The sequence below is a fragment of the Trachinotus anak genome, unplaced genomic scaffold (genome assembly GCF_046630095.1).
Source record: "Trachinotus anak isolate AG129_WGS33_773 ecotype Australia unplaced genomic scaffold, CSIRO_AGI_Tana_v1 ptg000004l, whole genome shotgun sequence".
NCBI classification, from domain to species: domain Eukaryota; kingdom Metazoa; phylum Chordata; class Actinopteri; order Carangiformes; family Carangidae; genus Trachinotus; species Trachinotus anak.
The window spans coordinates 15,761,679-15,787,642 of record NW_027273855.1 but is presented as its reverse complement, the minus strand read 5'-3'; the positions used below and the strand labels follow the sequence as shown (position 1 = coordinate 15,787,642).

The 25,964-nt window shown below is 41.5% G+C and overlaps 2 protein-coding genes across 3 annotated transcripts; both read right to left on the bottom strand.

The window, feature by feature from the left end:
• Nucleotides 1-232: 232 nt before the first annotated feature.
• atp6ap1lb (ATPase H+ transporting accessory protein 1 like b) lies at nt 233-13,741 on the bottom strand. Its single transcript, XM_071476365.1, has 7 exons — nt 13,434-13,741; nt 5,648-5,685; nt 4,981-5,063; nt 3,372-3,610; nt 3,090-3,140; nt 2,698-2,941; nt 233-2,342 (listed from the first exon to the last, which is right to left on the bottom strand). The coding sequence occupies exons 1-7, from the start codon at nt 13,565-13,567 to the stop codon at nt 2,106-2,108; spliced, it is 1,026 nt and encodes a 341-aa protein (XP_071332466.1). The 5' UTR covers nt 13,568-13,741; the 3' UTR covers nt 233-2,105.
• Nucleotides 13,742-16,703: 2,962 nt separating this feature from the next.
• Nucleotides 16,704-25,923, bottom strand: b4galt3 (UDP-Gal:betaGlcNAc beta 1,4- galactosyltransferase, polypeptide 3). Of its 2 annotated transcripts, none has more exons than XM_071476361.1 (8): nt 25,035-25,923; nt 24,357-24,450; nt 23,704-24,265; nt 23,291-23,526; nt 22,301-22,491; nt 21,996-22,118; nt 20,975-21,079; nt 16,704-20,108 (listed from the first exon to the last, which is right to left on the bottom strand). In XM_071476361.1, the coding sequence occupies exons 3-8, from the start codon at nt 23,984-23,986 to the stop codon at nt 19,748-19,750; spliced, it is 1,299 nt and encodes a 432-aa protein (XP_071332462.1). In that variant the 5' UTR covers nt 23,987-24,265; nt 24,357-24,450; nt 25,035-25,923; the 3' UTR covers nt 16,704-19,747. The 2 variants fall into 2 exon arrangements, with proteins under 2 accessions (XP_071332462.1, XP_071332463.1); XM_071476362.1 differs by having other exon boundaries at nt 24,357-24,446.
• Nucleotides 25,924-25,964: the final 41 nt, after the last annotated feature.

Sequence of the window (25,964 nt, the reverse complement as noted above, 5' to 3'; positions counted from 1 at the left end):
AGTGAGGTGAGAGAAGAGAGCAGATGGTGCTCAGGAGGGGAGACGACGCTGGCAGAAGACCTAGACACTGGGCTGGAAAGCTCTGGGTTAAGTAACAATTAACTACATGATTACAAATTTGGGAAATACATGATGTACTTGAATTAATTACCAAAAGTAAAGCAGAATATGTGATCAGTATTGCCTATGTATCCAGCACAACATTAACATATTAACATACAGACGGCACACCTTTTCCTCTGAATATCATTTATTGTTCACTCTACATCAGTTGGTCCTTGGACAAACCGCCTCCGCTTATTTCATAGTTTGTAGGATACATTTATGACCAAAGAACACATTTCACACTGCTACAGATTGACAGAACTGCCATATCGAATGTTAAGATATCTATTTACTGTCATGCTGAGTGTTTTTATCAGTAGTAATGACTTACTGATGCTGTTACTGCTGCTAGTGTGGCTTCCGGCATAATAATGGCATCTATAAGTCCCAGTGGGTGGACGGCATTCCATAGTATCGTCCTTCTATGGTAGGAATTTTTACTGTAATTTACAGTTAGATGAAACTGGACCTTACATTGTCTGGCCCAGCTTAAAACAAATAGACAGACAATGTAATATGTTAATACTTTGTAGAAAAAAATCATATGCATTGATACTTTCACCAATCCTCATAGCACAATGTCTTACTTGTACCTATGTTTATTAGTTGTGCAATATTTGAAGATAGTAAACAGCTATGATCATATAGAGATCTTAATGTATCTACAGCTTTGTATATCCTTTTGGTTATGAGGATTAGCATAGTCATCCTGTACCTAATAGTATTTCATGATTACATTGTATATAAAAAAAAGACCTCCGCAGAGTGACAGTTCTGTACATGTATGTGTTTTTTGTTTTGTACATAGCTGTAATGGTTAGCTTTCATTTTCACATTGTCTCACTCTGTGTCTCACCATATTTTATGGCAACTCCGTTGTAGCTTCACTTTGGCAGTCAAATCCAGTGCTGTGGATGGAGGCTCTATGGCCTCCCTTGTCCAAACACTTGACTCTTAGAGAGTCAAGCCGTCCCAAGACCCGCATTCCTGCCGTGCCCTCAGACGGGCCGTCTTGTGCAGCATAGTTCCTTGTATAGTCTTTGATAGTTTGTTGTTAGTGCTTTCGCTACTAACCAATGTTGTGCTAGTTTATAGAACCCCCTTTGTCTGGCTGGTCTGTAAAAGGCCGTTTCACAGTTAAGTCCCAAGCAGCAGTCTTGTTCAGGGGTGAGGTGAGAGACGCCAGAGGCTCTGAAGGGCCAGTAATGCTGGTCCGTTCACTCCAGCCAGATGCTAGACCAGTGGTTCCCAATATTTCCCTTCTCTTACACTCAAAAGCTTTTCAAGCTCTTTCTACTTTGTGCCATAATTGATTATTTTAAACTGCAACTCATGCAAGACTCTCTGTAATCCTTATTATTAGGAAACACTGTGCTAGCCCAGATAGACCAGCCTTTTGTGGCATGCAGCTAATACGGCTATTTCAGCGATAAAACTGGCTGTTTGAAGTATATATTTCTTGCAGCAGTATTAGACAAAGTACACTGTAATGAAAGCTGGGAGGACAATGTGTGTGATGAAAGCTTGTAATATGACACTTGTGAGCCATGTAATACGTACATTTAATCAGGAGCATCTGATGTTAGCTGTATTAGCTACAGTTGCTAGCCTGTTGTGGTTTTAATGGCTGGCTGGGGTAAAGGCCTGTATAAGTTTTTGCCCCTCAGGGCCCTGGGGCTGTCTTTGACCTTTGACATTAGGATCAGGAACCATCTCTCAGGGAGAGGCTTGAACATCCAAAGGCCTTATTCGGAATATGGATGCCAAGATGCAGATCAATGAGGAAAGAAGAAAAAGTATCCATCCACGGTCTGCATTTACTTAAAGTAGTTAAGACGTACAAGGTTTTCATATGAACAGGCAAAGTTGACATTTTGTTGAACAAATATTCAGTGGAGGATACTTTTTCACTCTTGTATTCACTTGCTCTCCCCTCAGTCTTGCTTCTCAGTTTCTCTCTCCCTCTCTTCCCCTTTTGTCCTCCAGCTCTTCTCTTCCCTTCACAGGCTGTTCTTGTCTGGCAACTCAGCCTCTGGACTACGGGGAAAGTAGACAGTAGCTTTGTGTTCCTCATAGCGGTCGATGTGCTTGAGGTGTACCACCATGTGCAGGGCATAGGCTAAGACAAGGAGCAGGATCAAAGATGTGACCAAGCCCATTAGGATGGCTGGCGTCAGGAAAGTGGCACAGTCACTTGCCGACGCAAACTTGTCTGACTGCACATTGAAGGCCTGGATCTGGAAGAGAAGGCGGAAAGATCAGATTAGGCTGAACTAAAGAGGACAACTGGCTCTTACTGGGCTTACCAGGCACAGAGACACTGGGCAGATGCACAGGTTGAGGGAGCCCAGCAGATGGCTAAACAGACATTGTACAGACAGAATGACAGACTGCCAAACAGACAGTAAACACGCAGACAGACAGACTGACTGACAGCCAAATGGGCGGAACACAAAAGGAAATGGCTGGCAAGCAAACAAACACATGCACACACATAGGAAACAGGGGAGAAAGACTGATAAAACTGTGACAGTGCAGACATAACTAGAAGAGTTACACAACAAAGGCTGGACCTCTTGTGTTAAAGTGTACCTGGAAATCAGTGAAAGTGATGTGCCAGTTAGCAGATGTGTCAGTGTGGGAGCTGGGCACTAGCAGGGTGTCATATTTGTGCAGGCTGCTGACGTGCTGGCAATGGTAGGATGAAGTGGCAGGAGCGTAGACCTCGCTGGCGTTGAATGTAGCCTCCTGGGTCCAGTTGTAGTGGATGTGAACACTGTCTAGTGTGAACCAGTTTTGACCAGCTGCCTCATAAAAAGTGTTGGACATCTGAAGCCTGACAGAAGAGACAGTGCGGTTATATATAATGTATATTTTAATACAAAAATGGACTAGTCAATGTGGTAAATGAAAAGTTTTAGGTATATATATATATATTTTAAGTTGGTTAGTGTAAATATCTGAAGTAAGCATGTGCATTTTACCTGATTACTAGACCTCGCAAATCCTCCACGTCACCGAACCTTAAAGAAAGCCTGTTGCAGATGAAAACCACAAACATTAGAAATGTCTGATTCACCACAGCACTAAGCAATAGAGTCCTCAGCACATCTGTAGATCATTTTTGTTTCTGCTTCCATTTCTAATAATAAAAAATCAAACCTATGTGATGCCTCGGCTGTATATAACCCAAACAAACCCAAACAAATTCCTTGAATACAAGTTGTACTTCTGACCCTGCCCGATCACATTTTGGTTTGACTTACGTAGCTTTCTCCTTGGTGCAGATGGAGCCTTTAGTGTCCACGGGTGAGTTGGGGTTAAAGACCCTCTCAGTCAGATCAATGAAGGTATGGTTTCTGTAGCGGATTGCCAGGCGCTTTGCTTTGAACAGAATGCAGGTCTTCCCATTGTAAGACACACTCAGAGGGCCATAAGGCCCCATCAGAGACTGGAGCAGCTTCCTCTTACTGTGAGACATCCCTGGCTGATGCCAGTTAAAAGGCTGCAAACATATGAAGAAAGTAATTAAGCACGGGAGACATAAAAAAACTGCAGTAAAACCAGCAACCAAAATGTAGGCAGCAGCAGTTTTGCATTCTTTGACTGCCCTCTAGGGGGCAATCAGGTTTTTATTCAGACATATAAGTTGTGCCTCATTTCAGGGGCGAGATACTAGAAGTATGTGGCCCACAACACTGGTATGCCATAAAGGATTTGTCCATCCCGCTCCTCTCCTTTAAATCAGAAATTGCCACGATATGTAAAGAATAATCATAAACTGATTCACGTGGTAAACAGACAAAAGTCTTGACATGCAGACTTTGGAGAATCCAGCCACTTAACAGGGACGCAGCAACTGAGCACAGACATTCAGGTTATCCTGTTCCTCTAAATACAGCGTGCAGCCATTTCAGTTTCACAACATGTGTCAGGGCAATCTGTGTATATCACTACTCAGCAGCTCATGATTTATTCCACACAACTGATCCAAAGCAAGCTTCACTCTGGTGCACAACCTACTGTGCCTCCCTTTTATACATGCTGTGATATTTCTTTTCAAAGGGCAATCTTTTTTTTTTTTTTAAATCACCTTTTTAAGCTCTTCATTCTTATCATAAAATGTCACGTGTGTAGAGATGTAAATTGTGTAAAGTTCAGTGTTCCAACCACCTCTCAATCTCAAATTAGGAAGGCGCATTCTTGTCTTTTCCATAGAAAACAGGAGCTTTCTGAATTTGCATAGTGTGATGACTGATAGACTGCTTCCCTGCACTATGCAGATAGAAACTGCCCCCTCTAGCTTTTTAATCTCTTCGCTTAGAGGCCAAATCTCATTGGAGAGCATTTGGGCTAATCCAGCACTATTTTACAAGACATTTAAAGTAGCAGTCACACTGGCTATGAAATTATTATTAGTTTTAATTGTTTGTTTAAAGTAAAGTATCTGAATAATGATTGGAATTGTGAGGTACGGTAACTGCAATGGCAATTTCCAAAACATTTAACAGCTACTACACCGAATACAGTAGTTTAGGAGAGGTTACTGCAAGGAATCGGTTAATCCATATGACACATGTAACCCTGCCTGAATGCATCAGCTGCTCCAGCATATGGTTTCACTGAATTTTCAGTGAGAGTGGTCCTCTGTGTGTGGGTGGCAAGGATGTTTTACCTCCAGTGAATGTGAAACCAACAATATTGCCACATCCAAGGTCAAGCGATGTGGCTGAGTGAGTATGCTTTGTTTTGTTTGCAGGCATCCCAGTGTGTGTGTGTGTGTGATGGTGTGTGTGCCTGTATGTTTGTATGTACAGATGGAGATAGCAGGCTGATGGTGGAGATAGTACGGGGAAGAATAGAGAGTGTGTGTACCTGCAGTATTCTCCTGAGTGGGTTCTCATCTTCAGGCGTCAAAATAACCTCTTCACTTTCTAAGCCGTACCCACCATCTTGACCTGAAAACACATGCACACATTGAAAGATTCTACCTGTGTACATATAAAGCTGATTGCAATGCTGCATTGCAGATTGCAACATCATCATAAAAGTCCAGCCGACTCCACACACTACAGACACACAAACACAAGCGCAAAGAGATTCTGTGTACACCTCTGTGCTCAGGCTCCTATCTATTTCCAGTTGTTTTGCGTCATCGCAGTGACTCATCAGCAGTTTATTTCACAGCTACGCTAGTATTGTTCAGTGTTTACAAATACTGTTCATCTTGTTCCAAAAGCATATGAATTGCCATCATATAATTTTAAGGAAAGTCTCCTTTTTTTCTTCCTTTTAGCCAAAGGGCCTAAATATAGCCACGCATCTCAATTGCCACTGAGGTGTATGGATCACACACACAAACACACACACACACACACACACACACTTCAAAGTCTTTTTGTTTTACACTGTAGCAAAGATGTCTCCAGCATCAGGAACGAAATGCATTTGTCAGGACTATCTACCCAACACATCAGCATCAAGATTACCATGGCAGGTTTGATTGAATCAGGCCTTGCGTCACACTAGATTTGTTACTTACTTGATGTGACTCTTGTTGCTTGTTTGGGATTCTCTTTGCTGTGGAAAAGACAGAAGACACAATAAGGTCTTGTCATCACAAGATGCAGGGAAGCTTTTAAGGTTTTTCTTTCTTTCTTTCTTTTTTTTTGATAATGCTCCATAATAATGTGTACAGGATGCTTATTTAGCATTTCCCCTTGAACAGGAAAGTTCACTGTTTACTGATGCAGATGCAGCAAACACACGGCAATGAAAATAGGCTTTACAGGCTAAGTCTATGAGAATGTTATATGTTATAAAATGAATTTTACAACTTAAACTTATAAAACGACAGTGCTTGTATATTGATTATACTCCCTTTCTTATCCATTTTATACATCATTTTACTGTACTTATGTGCTTCTAAATGTGTGTATACCAAAGATAGTATGTTTATTAGTGCACACAAGCGCTACAACTAAATCTATACCCAACTAAAACTAATGCAGTCAACTACAACCGGCAAACTAATCCCCCTTTCAAGGCTAGAATGTTCACTTTTTATTAAAATTGTTTTAGAGAGTTGTAATTGTATCATCATTTTTGAAAGATGTGGTTGCATTATACAGAGATATGTTTATGTTATTCACCCTCCCCTCACTTATATAAATGGGGCGGCCAAAATAATAGAAACAAATGCCATGCATACTACAATTCGACACCACCACAAACTGCAGCAAAATGATACTAAAGTTGAATCGACACCTCTCAATAAGAACTGAACATTACAACCTTCATGAATGTGGAATTTATTGTAAGGACTGTTTTATACTGTAGAACGTTATTGGATTGCGTTAGTTTTAGCTAGGTGTACCCAAAAAACTGGAAACTGAGCATCTATACAGTAGCTGCTAAACTGCCACATATAAACACATTTTTACGTTAATATGTATGAAAGTGGTCATTACAATCTAAGCATAAAGTCAAAGATTTTAATATGGGGCCACCAAGGTGGCCAAGGGGTTATGGTGCTAACCATGGACTTGTGTCCATGCCATTCCCTATCTCTCTCTCTCCTTTCTCATTTCCTGTTACCTCTCCGCTGTTGAGGCATAAAATGCAAAATTCTCACAAAACTGATTTATAGAATTAAATAACGTTTTGCAACATATATGGCAAACATTTTTTCACATGGGAAAAAACTGCACAACATTCTTTGCCCCCAGAATCTTATAAGCAGTTCACAAAGTCAGTAGGTCTGCTTGGTGTCTATGCTGCAGGAATTCAGTCTCAGTGTGGTGTATTGCTTTTACTAAATGACCAATCTTTGATGTGGGACTGACCTACATAATACACGAGGGACAGAGCACTCACCATTTCCTTTTCCTTCACGTGTTTGCCCTAGCTGTCCTTCCCTCAGACTAACTAAACCCTGCATAGCATTCTTGAAGCTAATCCTGATCCTTTTAACTGTCTAATCAAAGACGTAATGCAGCGGCAATGGGCTTACTGGGCGGCGCTGACATGGTCAGTTTTGCTTGTTGTGATAGTCCACCCATTGCTGTGACGGCGTGGTCTGTCCTGTCTAGGCCTGTCCTTGGTGATCATCTGGGCTGACTCGTTAATCTCCACACAATAGCCAGTTATAATGGGCTTGTAAAAGGTAAACCCTAAAATCTGTGGGAGTGGCAAATGACGTCTTTGTTTTGTGTCATGTCACCAGGCATCATTTCAGTCTGTTTATTTCTCAACTTTGGTCATAGACATTTCAAGTCATTTTATGAATTGCAGCACAACAAAAGCAATGTCTGTAAAGAACTTCATCTGTCAGTGATACGGTATTATCTTTGTTATCCTTAGTTGAACAGTAATGCTGTGATCTTGTAGGAAAGGCCTTTTTAGGAGATACACAAGATAGACTAAAGATGACCTGAATATTTACTAAATTTGAACACACAAAGACAAGTCACTAGCTGTGACTACTATTGTCAAGGGCGGCTCACTCTTTGTTTCTCTCATTCGGTAACCCAGACATTGGTTACTCAGAGCTGGCCCACATACTGTGGTTAGGTGATCTATCAACAACAACTCCAACCTACATTTTGTAAGAAAGAGGTTAGGAAATGGTGATTCAATTGATTAAAAATGGCTTGAATAAACTGCTTGACTCAAATGCCAGAACTGTTGTTCATGTGCCACGCACAATAGCTCAGACACAGCTGACTACATTTTGCTTTTCCAGATGAAAGAAACGATTCATCCCACTTGTCCATTCTGACATTTTCAAAATTTTAGTTATTGGTCCAGGGCGGGTAATGCGATTACAGGTCAAAACAAGGTGAGCAGACTCAGGCAGCAGCTAACAAATGAAAAGGAATGAACAGGTCCCATTTCTGATCACATGGGAAGTTGCAGTTTTAGGGTACGTTGCCAGAGATATTAATGCCAGCAGCCTGAAGCAATTATCTTCCCGTCTGGTGCAGTTTGCACCTGGGTAATATTGTGTAGTTTAGTGCCAGATGGATTAGGATTAGGGGTAAGCATAGGTCAGGTTCATTGGAGAGACACAGACCCTGAACAAGATGAAGAGATTACGGCATGATGTCAGAGCTCGTGGCGCTCTGGACAGTTCAAGCGTTAATTAATAAATTTGAATTGACCTCTGGAAATCGTGACTAGATTGCCATTATATAGTGTAGACTTAAGTTCCACTGATCAAGTTTAATGTTGTTTAGTTGAGTAGAATTTCCTTGTGTGATGTAAGAGAATATTAACATGCACATCACGTCTTTATTAGGCTTGTTTTCTGAACCTATATTTATAGGATTTATTGCACTGGGCTTCTACTATATGAATAATATGGTCATGATAATCCTCTTGTTGTACTGTGCACCTTTTTGTTATCATTGATTGTTAACAAAAAAAAAAAAAAGTTTGCTGAAATTTTTTATGAATGAGCAAAATGTGTATGAAAAAACAGATACTGCAGTACTTTGACTATGTTCCACGTCCTATATCACATATTGTACATAGCTGTAGAGTAGTCAGGTGGGTTTCCTCAATAATTCATATTTGAATTTCATCTTAGTTGAACTGACAATGATGGCTGCATGATGATGTCTGTAGAATGCGAGTCAGTTATCAGCAGGAAAATACGAAGCTGTCATTCCCTGTATACCAGCTCTTCAACCTACATCCCAGTATGTGTGTGTGTGTGTGTGTGTATGCCAACTTCAACGTCAGCATCATGATTGTCTTAATTAGAAACTCCCTGGGATATATGTGCATTTGTGTGCGCATGCTGGTCTACACATTCCGTGTATGTAATATGTGTATGTAATGTCTGCAAGTACAATTCCATAAATTACAATATGAGAGTTTATGTTTATGGTAAAACCAAAAATTGACAGGTGAATGCTGGGTAAGCATATATGAAAGAGCTGTAAAAAAATGTACTATGCCTTTTGTAGCTGGCAGTTGTGACTGAAACCTCAGTAGCACAGCAGATACACCCCCACCCCTTGCCCACCCCAAGTGATGAAGCACTCCTTCCTCTGCACCTACCCAGGCCTCAGCTGGCTGAAAGGGGCCAGAGGAGTCTGTGCAAGCATGAGTGTGTGTGAGTGCGAACTAAAGCCCAGCCGTTTGTTCCTGTGCCAGTTTCGCGAGGTCAGCAACCCAGGACTGCTGCGGCCCCGTCATTGGCTCAGCCCGTCACACAGTGCCTGGGTGCTGAACAGGCCCTTTACATAATCAAAGCCATGCCAGGGCCACTCCTTGGCTCACCTCACTCCCTCTGCATATTCTTAAATATGTGCACACGCAAGTGAACAACCATGCACACATAACATATGTCCAAATTACCCAGAATACATTATTGTGACTGTATGATTACAGTTCGTTTTAGATAAGTAAATGTCTGCCTTTTAAATATTAATAACAATGACAATCATCTATACTATTGATTGTATCTTGATCAATATATTTTCATTGTTTGTTTTTTTTTTGGTTTTTTTTACCCATACATCCTTATTCCAACCCACAGATGATAGCGATTATCATCCCTCATCTGTGCCTCTGTTGTGTAGTGCTGAGCAGAGAGAAGGTGTGGTGTCTGCTCCCCAAACTTGTAAACAAGTCCCATTTGCCTCTGCTACCATATAGTGCTGAGCCACTGTTCCCAGACTCCATAAACCAGGATCAGTCCATCCAAGCCTCTATATCCTAGATGTTAGTTTTGTTGAGTACAGTAGTTTCTATGTGGTTCATTTAGCTCACTGTAATCTACAATTTTCATTAAAATATTTTAACAACAGAAAGGGTAACATTTATCAACTGCCTGGGAATCTTTAGCCATTAGATTTTGGGCTTTCACCCTTGAACTATTGTCATTGTGTATATCAATAGTGTATCAGACTATAGTGATGTGCTCTTGTGCTCATATTTCCTTGTATTATGCCTGCATGAAATTTCAAACCCAGCTATGATAGTATTTCATAATGTACAGGGTAAAGTATTTTTGCAAAGTGATGTTAATGTCAGAGAAAGTATCAGTTTTGGGAATATGTAAAATGTATTATAATTTGATTAATTAAAAAGTATATAATGGTTTGGTAAATAAATATGTCCCTGACACAGCAGGGAAACATGTCTTAATCCCACACTGGGCAGGTGCCGGCCTATTAATAGATTTATTAGTGCGGCTTAAGCTTTAGATGTTTACTAAGATGCTGCTCAGAGCTCTGCTGCCATTTCAGTGTAGCTTTGATTGAGGCTTCAAGTTTGACCTTAGGTCAAGTGTTAGAGTTGTCTAAATCTTCCCACACTTCTGAGTTCAACAGTGTGCAACAGTGCTGGTGTGTACAGCCTAGCATCACAATGCATTCAATATTTATACTACACGACTATTCACATTCGACTTGATCTTTTCTCACTCTGTTTGGTTCTATCTGTAAAATAAATAGTGTACATATTTTAAATAGCTAAATTATACCTGAATATTGCTAAAATTAGCTGTTGGTTTTTTAACTCTTTAATCTTTCTTTGAACTGAACAACTTTCCACTGGAAATCCAGTACTTTGACCTCTAATCTGCATCTATATTTGGGTCAGTTAGTCAGTGTTTAAGAGATTTAAGATGAATTTAAGTGCATGTTGACTTCACTTTGACAGTCAAACCTTTAAAGCTGCACACAAAATACTCCTTAAGACATAAACATGTCACAATATTGCAGAGCTGATCAGCAAACAGGGCACTTGAGAATGAGAAAGATTCATCATTCTTGTGCTACTGTGCTGACCCCATTCATTTTTTTTTAAATGTGTCAGTGACCATTTTTCATTGGATAGTGTGAATGATATGTCATTTGAGTGTGCTGTTCCAGGCTCACCAAATTGGGTCACATCTAATTGACTTGTCTACTTTTTGCTAAATTTACTAGGCCAGGTTAACTTAATGCTGTTTTTCAATGGCAAGTTTATGAAATTAAAATATGACTTGTATATATATTGCTTTTTATATATCAATAAATGAGCCAAAGGAAGTAGATCATGACACGGACTTAAATATTAACTGAATACATTAATGAGCTACTGGACATTCTGAATTTCCCCAAGGGATTAATAAAGTATTTTATCAATCTAATTTATTATTCTATTGTTGTCTAGAAACATGTTTTCAATTTTGCCAGGTATACGATCTCTTTACTGATGTGGTTTTAAAATAATCCATCAAAAGCTCAATATTTTAGCTATTAATTAAAGGCCAGGAGAATGAACCATCTAACATTTTTTCATGCTATTCATTACAACATTTGTGACCAGCTTTGTACGATGTCTATTTTATTTGTCTTCAGTCTTGCAATAAAAAACAGCTGGCAACAGCAACATTGTTTTTTTATTTGCAACCAAATTTGAACTACAGCTGCAAAATCGCATCTTGCCACAGTTTTCTCCTCATGCTTTATCTGTGTTTGTGCTGTTGATAGACTCAGTCTGGATGAGTGAGGAGGTCATTTCCAAAATTGCAACTTAGTCTCTGACCCCTAATCTGTACCCATATTTGGACCATATTTATTTTCACCAGGCACGTATTATGCTTGGATTGCTTTCCAAATATTGGTACCATAGAGATAATTACAGTTATATAAAAATGTGTCAACATGGCAAATTTGTCAAGTTATTGATGATTTTTTGAACAGCAATTCATTAGTTTTAAACAGGCAAAAGTCTTCTGGAAAGACAAAACTATTTCTAAAATGTACTTCTAACATGATCTCCCAGAAAGTGTCTGGATGATGTTGAATTGGGTTGTTACATCTAAAAAATATATGATCATGCGGCAGGACCTTTCTGGCTGGTATTTTTAATCACGTTGTAAAGCTCGTAGCTTGTCATAGTCCCACACATGTCATTTACTACGGAAAATCAGGTTCACTGAACATTTTCTCTTCATTATCTTCCTGCGACCTCAAGTCTGTCAGTACTCACTGTACCTTTCCCTGTTGCATTTCCAACCAATGTTATAAACAGGACAAGGCCTATGAAAGCTATGAACGGCTGCTCTTATATAACAGTATCTTGGAGTGTGTCAGAGATGAGAACGGAGCTGTGACTGGGGGACCAGAACTGTTACGTTGCACGGTTACGTACAAAGTTTGATCCAGGGAATAGGCTCAAAACCCTGGGAGAAATTCATGTAGCCATTCTCTGTCGGAGTGACTGCAGTGAAAAGTTACGAAAGGGATCTGTCAGGGTTTTTTTACAAACACTAGATTGAGCTGGAATGAGACCAATCCCATGAGACTCTATATTGAATTCTAAGTCCAAGTTATTTGACTTGCAAACATGCGTATAGATAAGACTCTTTGCGCAATAAATAAAAGCGTGACAGTAATGATCTTTCATTCTCTACAGATTCAAGTGTATTACTGTGCTGCTAGTGTGACAATAAGGCTAACAATGGCTAAAAAGCATTATGTCAGAAACTGCAGCACACCATGGCTTTGAAGCATTTGCGCTATAGAGGATTGTGCCATCATGCATGGCATAGTTTCAAGAGCCTTACATGGCTTTGGCACAATATTACAGGTCTCTTGATGTCTCTGTAAGCAGGCAGGAACTGGTGCTAGCACAGGCCCAGGCTGCCGGCTAAGTCCCGTCTCTGTGACACTGTTGTGAGTGCCCCCAGGTTTGAGCCCTGAATATTTTATCCAGATTTGACCTGCAGGACTGCATGTGCATTATGCAGACATGGCCGGCTTGAGTTCCCCTCTCCACTCTTCCTCTCTCTCTCTCTCTCTCTCTCTCTCTCCCTCTCCCTCTCAATGACTGCATCAGTAAACAGACCCCAACAGACCATCCCTGATGCATCCTTTCCTCTCCTCCCTGTGCCATCCTTGTTTACCTTCCCTCCGTGCCGCTCCCCCTCATCTCTCCTCTCTCCTTTCCTCTCCCTCTGTACCTCTCCTGCAGGCCCACTGCCCCAGCCTTATTTAACTCCCTCCTGCCAGACCAACACTACTGTACAGAGACAACAGCCCCATCCGTGATCGATGAGCAGCGTCTGATGCAGTCCCCAAGACTGAGACAAACAAAGCCTCGCAGCACAGCTCCCTGTGACACACAGATGGTGCCTGCATTCACAATTTCTGATACACACAGGGTGAGATGGGAAGAAGGGAAGGAGTTGAAGGAGAGAAAGAAAGACCCTTAGAGAACACATCAGCATCCCAGCATCCCCGCATGCATCTCCCCTATACCCCCACCCCCACCCCTCCTCCCCTACACCCCTCCTCTGTTCACAGCCATAGAGAGGATGGATTTACCTTCTGTCCAGGATTTCAGGCACTTCTTCATAGACGAGTCCCGGCTGCAACTCTTCATCAGAGAAGGAGAGCCCAGGCCGGCTGAGAGCGGACAGCAAGGCGAGGGAGCAGAGGAGGAATGCGTGTGCAGCCATTGAGACAATGAGAGGAGACTGCCGCTGGTCGAGCTCCGCTTCATAATCTGCTCCTCTAGCAGTGGCTGACTCCCAGCTCCTCTGACTGGCAGCGGCCGTGGCCAATCAGCGGCGAGCAGAGCCGATCAGCGTGCATCACAGTGCCCTCGCCGCACCTTCCCTCCTCCCCCTCCTCCCCCTCCCGCCCTACTCCCTTCTTTGTCATCATCCCCCTGCCTCTCTCACTCTGCTCACCCTCCCACGTCCACTCTTATGCTCTCTCTCTCTCTCTCTCTCTCTATTCTCTCCCTCTCTTCCATGCACACATAGCCGCAGGCAAGCCCTAAGTATAGACAGCTCATTCTTTTTTTTCTTAAAACATCTCATCATACCTATGATCCCTCTCAAATAACCCACTCGTACCCACGTAGGCACACAGATGCTCAGGCATGTATCCGCGCCACATGTTGGCACACACGCCTGCGCACAAAAAAAGAACAGTGTCACAGGAGCAGGCTCACAGACACATGCACACACCTCTGTGGAAAATCACCTGGGAATGTCAAGGTCAGATTGTGGAGGAGGATAGGAGGATGTTGACATGACTTTAGGTGGCCACAGAAAAAAAAACAGAACCATGACTGCATGACCTAGATCTCCAGTGCGCTGCCACAATAGCAGAATTAATTCACTTGATCTATGTGTTGTTGTGAGCACTGAGAAGCCCCGCAGCTGAGGAAATTGTCCACTGAGGCTGCAAATATGGATGACAGGAGCAGCTGAGCAGCCGTGGGATGAGACAGGAACGAGGGTCGGACCCTGACGACCCTGACGGCTGATCCCGTTTCCTCCTCATTACTAGGCCCCCATGCGTGCCCCAGGATCTTAATACATCCTCTCATATCTTTTATTTCCATATCCGACGACGTGATGATTTTCAGAGCACAACATCAGGAGTGGTTATATAACCAAATGTTATGACCTACTATCATGGTCGATTTTCACATCGATGCGTGGCAATGACTCACACTGAAAGAGTGACTGCAAAATATTAGATTCTTCCTGTTGTTTTCTGTCTGCCATTAATCGGACAATACATTTGCTCTGAAACAGTTTGGATCTAAAAAAAATGTTTTGATTCCATCATCCTGTTGTATGGAGCTTATGTTATACCTTTCCACTGAACAATCAACAGATGTCAGTGGTAAATAAATAACAAATGAGCTGCAGAAGGTCTTAAAACAATGTGTAAGTATCTGTCATGCTGCTGAGATTTAATATCTTTTATACAAAGACAGTCAGTCATAACACACAGGATGTGTATGACAAATATATACACATATTTATGTATATATATATATATATATATATATATACACACATAGCCATTATTTGATTGTTCGAAGGATTATTTTAAGTAATATATGGATAATATTCAGTTAAATATATATATAAAATATATATAAAATACCATATTATTAGTTTGTAATAATTACCTGCCTGTGGGACAGTTGAATTAAAATGGATAATTGTGTCATGTGTATAGTGAAGTGGACAAACAAAGACAACCTGGAAAACTAGTTAAGGTTATAGAAATTATTTAGGAATGAGCAAAATGAACACACAACACAACGGTAAGATTTACTCTCACTATCTGTGCGTCTATTTTTGTGTAACTAATTTAGCTCACTTACATGTGCAGCCTTGTGCACGGGATTGTGGGACTATATATATGAACCTGTGCTGCATGTGTCTGTGTGACTCGTGGATGTGCTTAGAGGGCTAAAGTATTGCTGAGAGTATGTGAGGTCAGCGGTGTCTCCGAGGTCATACAATAACAGGAGGCGACTAAAGGCTGTCTCAGCCCTATGTGTCTGCCGCGGTCACTTCAGCAGGCCAGTGTGTCAGTCTACTGGAGGGAAAGAGCAAACTAGACTGTCACTGCTGCCGTCAGAGAGTGACAACGTCACAGAACATCCCACAGGAAGACGTCCAGGTGTGACAACTTTAAAAGAAGATAACACGCTGTGATGTCTCATAACATTAGGTCCAACATTAGATACTGGATACTCATCTCACCAATGTGGGTGGTTAGTGTTGACAGTTTATCTCACCGTTACCATGGACTTGTTAAACCTTTTTAAACGTGTGGTATCACCATGTGCCAAAAGAGCTAGAAAACAGGCTCAGTTCTACTTATTAGGCTGTGTAACTTTTAAAAATTAGAAGTAGCACTACCTCCTCTTGCTAATGCAAAATGTTGAGCTCATGAACAACAAAGCACGGCCTTGTCCAATTTAACACAGTAATGGAATTTAATAGAGGTTTTGCTGCTACAGATTTTCTTGGTCTGGTATGACAAGTAACTTGTGGTGGCCAACATTAGCTAATGCTAGCCAGCTTTAGATAGATATTGCTGTCCTCACTGAGTCTGTTTATTCAGCCTAGTTTTAAACAGTACATTTTGTAAATACATTGTATCATGCAGGAGGGGAAAAAATAACCTTTTAGTACTATCAAATACAACAGCGCTGTACTATCAAAAGTAGCCTATACTGCATTTGAGGAGCTTAGCATAAGAGAATATTAGGTGGTTATTTCAGCTCAGTGGTCCTCTTTGATGCTGTAGTCTGGGTTGGTGTTGCATTAGGATTGGTTGCAAGATGCTCTTTTTGTCCCCCCAATTTCATGAGTTCGTGTTTTGCCCTCTCTTGGTGAGTCATACAGCATTTTTGATTATGAAACAGATTGAACATACAGAGCTGAGGGTTACTGTCTATTTATAGGTCTGATTTCATATCCAACTTTTTAATCCTGCTCTTTATGCCCACATAGAACACTGAGGCCTGCAATACACAGGGTGATGTAATGGCCTAGAGCAGTTTTAGATTGCTCTACAGCATGTGTTTATGATGATATAGGACCGCTAATCTTGCAAGCAAGCATGAACATTGATATGCAATGTTTAAGCTGTAGCAGCATTAATCAGAATGCTAAAGCTTGTATTCATTAAGAGGCCTCAAATGTTGTGGGAGGGTTAAGTGCTTCACTCTAAGGATTCAAGTGCATAGATAGTATTGAGGGTATATAAGTGTGTGTGGCTCCACATTTATGTTTAATGTGTTTGTTAATGACAGATAATGTAGGAAGAGACACATTTTTGATTATGGGTTTTTATTGGTATACATATTTGCTGTCCATCACAACACCATAGTTCACTGCTTCTGTTGCCTTTTTTGCTGACCATGCTCTCTGCACAAGCCAACACACACACACACACACACGCACACACGCACACACAACACGCATATATATGCACACAATCTTTCATCTTCAACACAAGGTCAGTAAATAAGGTAACCTAAGATGATGACAGGCATCAACGGGTGATGCAAATATTATGGTATGTCCTTATATGTGATATATTGTATTTATCGCATCTTATTTGCTGGGAATGCACACACTTCCCATCTCTCTAGTCAGCTGGTTTTCTTTCATTGCATTTACATTTCTCAAACACATGTTTAATGACAGAATAAACTCATGATAAAATGAACTTTTTAAATTAAAAAAAATGTTTCAATGAAGTCCCAATCCTGATTACTGACTTCATTTAACTACACAGTATATATTTCCAACACTTAAGCGACACATCCTTTATAAAAACTAGCCTATTTATTAAATATAGTAACAATCTCCAGGTAAGCACGCAGTTATCTGCTTAATCTGCTGAGATTACATAACGTCCTTAAAAGCTTTCAGTGTGCCACTGCTTCATGTTATATAGGCATTGTCCTGGGCAATATGAGAAATGGAGGCTATATTATCTATTGAGATGCAACTAAATAATTATGATATATAAAGCTAATAAATTAGGTAATTTCATCTCTTACTCTGTCCAGACAATCCGTTTGTACAGTACTCGTTTAAAACAGGTAACATTTCTCCATAAACATAGACTCCTTCTATAAATTCTATATCCATTCATAAAACACACACCATGTAGTTTTTGGCTCTATTAACCAGTAAAATTCTGAGAGTTGTTCTATACCTTTAAGCTGGCAGGATCAATCGTGTGATACAACGCAAAGGAGAAACCCTCCACACAAAGCAGTGCAAAGATTCGATTGGCTGAAGCTTGTGAATGGCCAACGTTAACGATTAACATTCATGTCACATCACTGCAGTTTCATTCAGTCCTTGGTTTCTCTTAGCTGGTGCTATGCCAGACTGTGCCGCTTGAGGGCGCTCACATGTGACCCAGCAGTATGCCTTCAATCCGTCAGTCATATGGACTTAATTCATGAGGCACAATGTTAACGCAACAAACCTGGAGATGTGGTATAGACGGGTAATAATCTGCTCTACAATGGAAAAGAGTGTTTCAAGCCCTAAAACACATCTGCACTGCAAAATCACTTTAGAAGACTGTGCATGTAGGTCTATCAGTGATGTAATAAATAAATAAATAAATTAAATACATTCAAATTAGCACAAGTCGTACAACACCTGTTAATATGATAAAACAGTTCCACATCAGCAAATTGTGTTACATTTTTCAAGCTATTTAGTTCACCATTCCCCTAGTCAAATAGCAGCAAGAAATCCTATGTCCTACCAATGATCAGATTCAAGTCCATGTCCACAAACTAAGCACCTCACCTGATAAACTCAAAAAGTAACCGGATGGACACTCAAAATAATACATTCCAAATGGCTGATGTGAAAAAAACAAACTGAATACTAGAAAGATGAAGTGGCTTTGAGATCACAGAAGTAGATGATAATTGAGCTGTGAAAACAAATGACCCATAATAATAATGCATGTTCTGATTTCGCATCCTCGTCATAATGAAATGATTTTCTGATTTTCTTCCTTGTCTCTCTTCCTGCGAGATACAAAAGCTTTGCTGTAGCAAATGAAGAGAGACAAGGAGAGGGAAACACCCCTTTTACAGCTTTTAGATGCATTGAGGTCTTTCACAATATACTGAAAGACCCCTTTGTGAGGATGTCAGGCCTTCTAGTAAGAAGCCCACCTAGATCTACACACACTGCTGTATTGTAACTATGAATGCTTTTGTTATTATAACACAATCTGAAACTGGCAAATGTGAAGTCACATGCCTTCAGTACTGTCTTTGTTTACTTTTATCCTGACTTATCTAAAAGAAAAATTATAAAAACCACAGATAATATCAGAAGCACAGGTCTATCCATGTATCAAGAGTATAGTCAAACTAGGACAACTATCATGCCAAGTCTATGTTTATCTGACAGGCGTAAAGATAGTCATGATAATATTTCCTCACTTTGTTATGTGGTTGGATACAGAGCTATTGTTTGATTGTCTAGAAACTAAATGTAAGAGAGAGAGAGGCACCAGACTGTAAGGAAGGACAGGTAAAACAAACCAGTAAACAAATAAAGAAGTCTCTATATAAATATAAACTCTAGAATTGTCTGATAACTATGGAGTTGGTCAGCGCTTGATCAGAGCACACAAATATAAAACGGCAGTCCTGGAACAAATCATTTGTTCTGATCTAGCATCAGCTTTGTCCTCCCTGCTTTCTAAACTTTTGCCATGAGGCGAGAGAGGTAAAATCAACCCCAGGCCAGCGTCTAAAAGCAACTATACCAGAACTGTACCAGTCTATAAAATGAGCATAAAAGATAGAAGGCACAGAAACACAAACCCACAGTGGAGTGGGGTGGACTGACAGCAGCAGTTTTTTGGGAGCAGACTTGATGAAGCTGCAGGTCCGCTGGCAGCAGATGGGTTGCGTACAACTTGCAATGTCTGGAAAAGAGCAGAGATTTATTTATTTGCTGTCTCGTTTTCATTAAGTTCGTGTTGGACCTCTTTGTTGATATGACTGAGTCGTTCAAAGTTCCTCTCCTAGTTAAGAGTGTGACCACAGACTTGCGTCAGTGGATGATAAACCAAGAGGTGACTCAGTCGTGCTCCTGAATGCACCCCTGTAGACAAAAGTGGCTTCTTCATTTGGTCCATTGCATAACTATCCCTAACCTGCACTGAGCACAAAATGCTGGTGTACTTTAAGTCCCACAACGCAACAGATCTAAACTGCTTTCCTCCATTTGGTCTTTCAGATCAGATCAGTATGAAGGAGGAAGCCACTTAATGCTACAGATATGATGCAGTCTTTTTATTATACACCTTATATTCAGCTCATCCTATTTCATCACACCGGTCTTCTCCAGTGTTGTCTGATTCGATTTTTTTGACTGTGCAGGTTCTGTCTTTCCACCGACCTGCTTGGCCACAGTCATAGGTGCCGCCACAGACCCTTTGCTCTGTTGTCTCTTTTCCTGCTTGGCTGTTTGGCCTTCGGTCTTGCTGGCAATATGTTGGTGGACGGGGGTTGTTGTTTTTACAGGGATGGGTGCTTTTCCCTGGGGCAGACGGGGGTCTTCTCCAATGTTGACAGTGAGGTTGGTGTAGAGAGGTTCCAGCTCTTTGGAAAGGAGCTCATAGGTCAGAGAGTTGAGGCCGTCAGAGTGCCAGTTAAGTCTGGTCCTTTTCAGGAGGTCAAACCTAGAAAGACAAACGTAATAATACAGGTTTGTTTGTGTGTGTGTGTGTGTGTGTATTTCAGGGTCAAGCTTTAAAGGAACAGTTTCATAAACTGGAAAATTTGTTTATATACGCAAGAATTAGGTGAGAGGATTGATACCACTCTAATGTTTGTCTGTAAAATTTAAAGCTACAGCCAGGAAACTGTTATTTTAGCTTAGCATAAAGACTAGAGGCAGGGGGAAACAGCTAGCATGGCTCTGCCCAATGGTAAAAACTATCCAAGTATTTCTTGGCCAGGTGCAGTGACCTTCTGGAGTTTCCTAGAGAAATAGTTTCAGCAGATACCACACACAACCTTGTCAAACAACTTATAGTCATATCTGTTATATATGTTTTGTATGGATTATACTAAAGAGATACAATGTGTTCATTAATTAGTGAGCTATAATGTTGCTGGGAGGTGGGTTTAGATTCCTTTGTAAAGAGCCAAGCTAGCAGTTTCCTCATTTTCAGTCTTTATGCTAAGCTAAGTGTTATGAACATAAAACATGTTGTGATTTTGAAAGAAAAACACAAATGAGTAAGCTGCCCGAGGCAGCAGAAATAGTTGGCAGCACTGAGCGGAAAGGGGAAAATGCCAAACCCATACGAAACAGCATATCATCAAAAACTGACACAACCATTACTGTAAAAGCTCAACATGTCAGGAGCTGGAGATAGGACAGGTTTGGACAAAAAGTGAAACAACAATTCTAATGCCTGTCTTCAGCAATGAGAATGAAGCCCAGACAAGTATATAATAGCACAAAATGAGATACAGATACACCAGAAACTCAAAGGAAAAAATTGCCCTCACAAAAATTCTTGCATGTCTTCATCTGTACCTGCGTGGATTTTGCTCATTGCCTCTGTCTCCTTTATGCTTGATCATCTTGTAATGACCAATGGCCACTGGAGGGCGCACAATCTTCATGCCAGATAGACGTACTCTGGATAAGCAGCACACAACAGGAGTCAACAGGAACAGCACGTTCTCAATCAAAGGGATAAAACTAAAAAATCTCAGAGTCAGGATGATATTAGATCAACAAACTGGTACTTATACATTCATGCTATTTTCTATTACTCAAAGAAGTAACACTACTCAATATATGTACATCTGGCCTCTAAGGGATACATTTAAAGACAGAAAAAAAAGAAAACAAACCTAGAATTGTGGGTGACGTATGCAAGTAACATGTCCCATACATGATGTATGGAAAAACACTGTGGTTCCTTTTTTCCATCTCTGGTGCTTGCGTACCACCCCAGTCATCTAAGTCAATCAAAACATGTTTACTAATGTTGTAAATTTCCTCTATACAATCATTTTTTATGTTGCAGACACCATGCATAAATGGCAAAATATTATTAAACGTCAGGGAGAAATATTGTAGTTTTGCTTCATGTTATAGTTTGTGCAAGCTTTTGGATCATTTTTCTGTTGCATTCAGTGCTTCTTATAACAGACTGGAAAATGCTGGAAGAGCCAGAGTGGAGAGAGGGGACCAAAGCATCATAGAAATGAGATGAGCTTGCGAACTGCCTGTACTGTTGAGCACACAGCCCAGCCCAAATCTGCCAAACTAGTCCATGCAAACATACTCACTGAACCCACTCCGAGACAAACAGCAAAGCCACAGCAGTGGGAGGGGACATGAAGATGAAAGATTATGTTAGGACACATAAAATAAAAGTCAAAGAAAAAAGGAAAACATGTGGCAATGAAACTGTAAACATGAGAAAAAAGAGGATGACTGGATGGATGAGTAAAGCAAAAGATAGTGAGAGAGTATAAGAAGTGGAGAGGATTAAATGGCCGTGCATGTAGTTGCAGGGTGTGGAGCTCACATTCACCCTGCTCACCTGGCAGCGATGTCATCATCTTCTCCACCCCAGCCCCAGTACTGGTTGGGGAAGCCATTCATCTTCATGTACTGGTCTGGGGTTACTGCAGACACCCCACCAAAATACTGTGGGTACGGCAGCCTGGAAGGGTCACATCACCAATCCACAATCTTGAAATTAATGTCTCAGCACAAATGTGTTTATACAGAAGTCCATACACACACACACACACACACACACACACACACACACACACACACACACACACACACACACACACACACACACACACACACACACACACACACACACAGTGCTGTTACCTGTATCTGAACTTGTCCATGGCCACAGACAGGTGTGTGGGGAACTGTTTGTGGCAGGTGTAGGTGTTGTGGTCGTTCTCGGGCAGCAAGTCAACATCATGCAGGAAGATGCAACTCCAGTCTTCATCTCTGAGAGCCTCCCGCACCCCAACGTTAAGCAGCTTGGCTCGGTTAAAAGTACCATTCCCCCACTGAGGCCAGAAAAAGAAGCAGAGGGGAACACTTAGCTATTCATGAATGTATTCATTCTGAAACAAGCACTGCATATGTTAAAGCTATTTGTAAGTTTTGCAATTGCTACGTAGCCAGCGTTAGCATTAACAGTTGTTTACTTGCCAGTTTGATGTTGAACTCGCACATTTTTGTTCTAGACTGGTAGATAAATAGCTGTAGCAATAGCAAAACATACAAACAGTTTCTTTAAGAGCTCAGTTTTGATTAGAAATCATCTAAGTTGTGTCACTGCAGGACAACAGATGTTCTTTGAATAATATAATAGGTGAATAATAAGTAGTCTAAAAAGTATGGTTGATAATGTGTGGTGTGTGTTGTAATGTGTGGTCCAAAATTATAGTGCAGCATATGCATAAATCTCACACATATCTCACAACCTTGGCAAATGAAAGCAAAACTATGTGTATGGTTATGTACCACAAGAGATGAATGAAAAAACATGTTTTGGTATGTTTTACTTACATGAACTGAACCTTTAGTATATATCAATATTATGTAGTAATACATAATATTAATTTACCAGTAATACACAAGTATCATACCTGTTTGTATACTCCATTTACACAAGCGCATAATAATTCCAGGAATATTTACGTGTGCAACACACCAGCTATGTACCAGCATTACACTAGTATTGCATCCATGTTGCACATGGAGGGAGACACTGCAAGCTATTGATAGCCACAGTGAAAAATATACTGACAGGAACATTTTAAACCAGCCTGCACACACACTAACAATCACGCATAACCTGACCTGCTGCACTATATAGATGCTGTAGTGGATCTGCTGTCTCTGCAGGAAGGGGTGGAGGTGGTAGAGCAGGGCACGGAGGTGGGTCTGCCGGTTCCGGTATGGAACCACTATTGCTGTGTGGTGGCGGGGTTCACAGTCTGGAGGCCGGTAGCGTCCACCTGGCAAAACTAATGGATTCCTCTGTTTGATCTCCTCCAGAGACACAGGAGAGGAAAGATGGACAGACACAGGACCGACTTAGGGACAGAAAGGAAAGGAAAGGAAAGGAAAGGAAAGAAGTTTTAGTGATACTGTCTGGCTTTTGTCTGACCAACAGCTTAGCTAACATTAACAACATTCACTGCGCCTTTTACTGTATCTGCATATCATACATAAAACAGCACACAGAGGGGATAAACCCCTCACTTCCCTACCCAGTAGTGGGGAGGGGATCTGGCAGTCTCTCAGCGGTGGTCCTGTGGCAGGGGGTCCAGTGCCAGAGTTGCGAGGCGGGGGAGGCGGCACTCCCAGATGACTGAGGTTGGTGTAGACGTCATGAGGACGAGAGTAATCAAACTCTGGCTCTGTTGTGTGCACCAGCACAGACACCAGGCCTTTGAAGCCTCCGAGGGAGAAATAGAGGACAAAGGCAAACTGGAAGCCAACCAGCAAGGCTAGTGTGCACGGGGAGTCCAGAGAGCGCCCAAAGCACGCCATAATAAAGTAAGAACGCAGAGATATGGAGAAATTTCAGGTGAGGGAAATGGATGGAGGAATAGGAGGAGAAATGGTGGGAGCAGGTGGGAGCTGGATGGGGATTGTGGAGGAAAAGGTAGGAAATGAGCAAGGAGAGGCAGAAGGAAAAGGGGGTAGGAGAAGAGGCAGTGCTAGGTACAGGCTCAGGCGTGCAGGTGGCAGGTATGCATCTGTAGGAATGGGTAATAGTAGCGGTGAAGCCCAGTCAGCCCTGCCATCACCTCCCGAGCATAGACGTCACTGAGAGGAAAGAAGAAAATTACTCTTCATAAATTACAATTACTGCTGGTTCTTATTGTTGGTGCATTATATTCCTCTAGATGCAGGGTACCTGATTTTGCAAGGGTCTAATTAAAACCTGTCCCGGGCCATAAAGGGCTGACTCCACCTCTCTCCTCCTCTTTCCCCTTTCATCATCAAGCTTTCTGAAAGAAAACAAGACCTGAGTGAGCAACAATGCAGCAGCAGGTTTGCCTCTGCACTGATGTGTAGTCCACTGTGAGCTAAAATAAGCTGGGGAATGACAAGCAGCTACAAACAAATGTCTTGTATGCTTCTTAATTTAGAATGGCTTATTTCCAGCAGCGAGATTCCATGGGACATATATGGAAGAGACACTGATGCCTGCGGATCAAATTAATCCAACATCACAGTTCCCTGTTTGTTCAAACGATTTCATGCTGTAGCAAGCCTTCTGAGACTTGATTCATCAATGGAGGTGCTGCTGAATTTCCTGAGAATTCACAGCTGTTAATAAAAGAGGGGAAACAGCGCCATGGTTATCAGTAGGCTACAGATAGCTTTCCATGCAGGTGATCAGCCTGTCGGCTTCCATCGTTAGGCCCTCGCAGGAAATCATGGGCAGTATTTACACGACTAAAGCGAAAATATGTGAGAATAAATTATTCTACGAGATCGCTGGGTACAAGATTGCACAAAGGCTGCTTCTTTTATTTCTGCCATTTGAATTCCCTGCTCAATACAAGCTCTGCTGCACCAGCCGACTCACCAGCTAGTCCCTGCGACATTTCAAATCCAGCCCCCGGCTTCCTCTGAGACTCGACGGGCCGCTGCCAACGAGTGGACGCGATGGATCAAAAGATAGGCAACCGTTTATTTTGGGGTTTGTTTTTTTTTTTTTCTTTCCTTTTCTTTCTTTGCTGATGCTGGTCGCTCCTCCTCCTCCTCCTCCTGCTCCTCCTAATCTCTCATCCGAGGCGAAATCTCCCCGTAGCTGCTTAGAGAGCGCTGCAGCTGCAGACGCTTTCACACGCAAGAGCATCGCCGCATATCCGTCCAGTGTCAACACAGGCGAGCGCGCCGCGCCTCATCCAAGCGCGGCCGTGTCGACCAGTCAGATGGGCCGGGGCGCACCGCGGTGACGCGCCGGGCGCCTTATTTGAAAATGAAAAGGAAAAATGGTTTCCACTGATGATTGACTGATAAATATGCATAAATATTTGCCCCCATTAAATCAGTGCTCGTCATTATCTGAATGGAAAGTTAACGTTCATAGGTTACTTGTTATAATGCCATTCCATATTGTTTTAGTCTGAATGTTGTTATTTGAGTTTACATCATTTTGTCACTGTAAAAAATGCTGTTAAATGTAGTATTGTATGTAGTATATAATGTGCAGTGGGGTTTTTTTTTTTTCTGTGCAGATTCACCAAGGGGAATTTTCTGCAGATTCCTCCATCACTGTGCTTTTTCTTTTTTTTTTTTTTTCTGTGGGTGTGTGTGTTCATCTGTGCTGACTGTTTAGTCGGAAAGCACCAAACTGAAGAACTCCAAGGAAATAGCATGGAATTAGCGGTAACAAAAGAGTCCTACAATACAGTAAGTATGACCGGTCAAGACATTGGCTCAAGACACACACACACACACACACACACACACACACGCACTAAAATCTAAACACCACAGAGCATCAGTAATT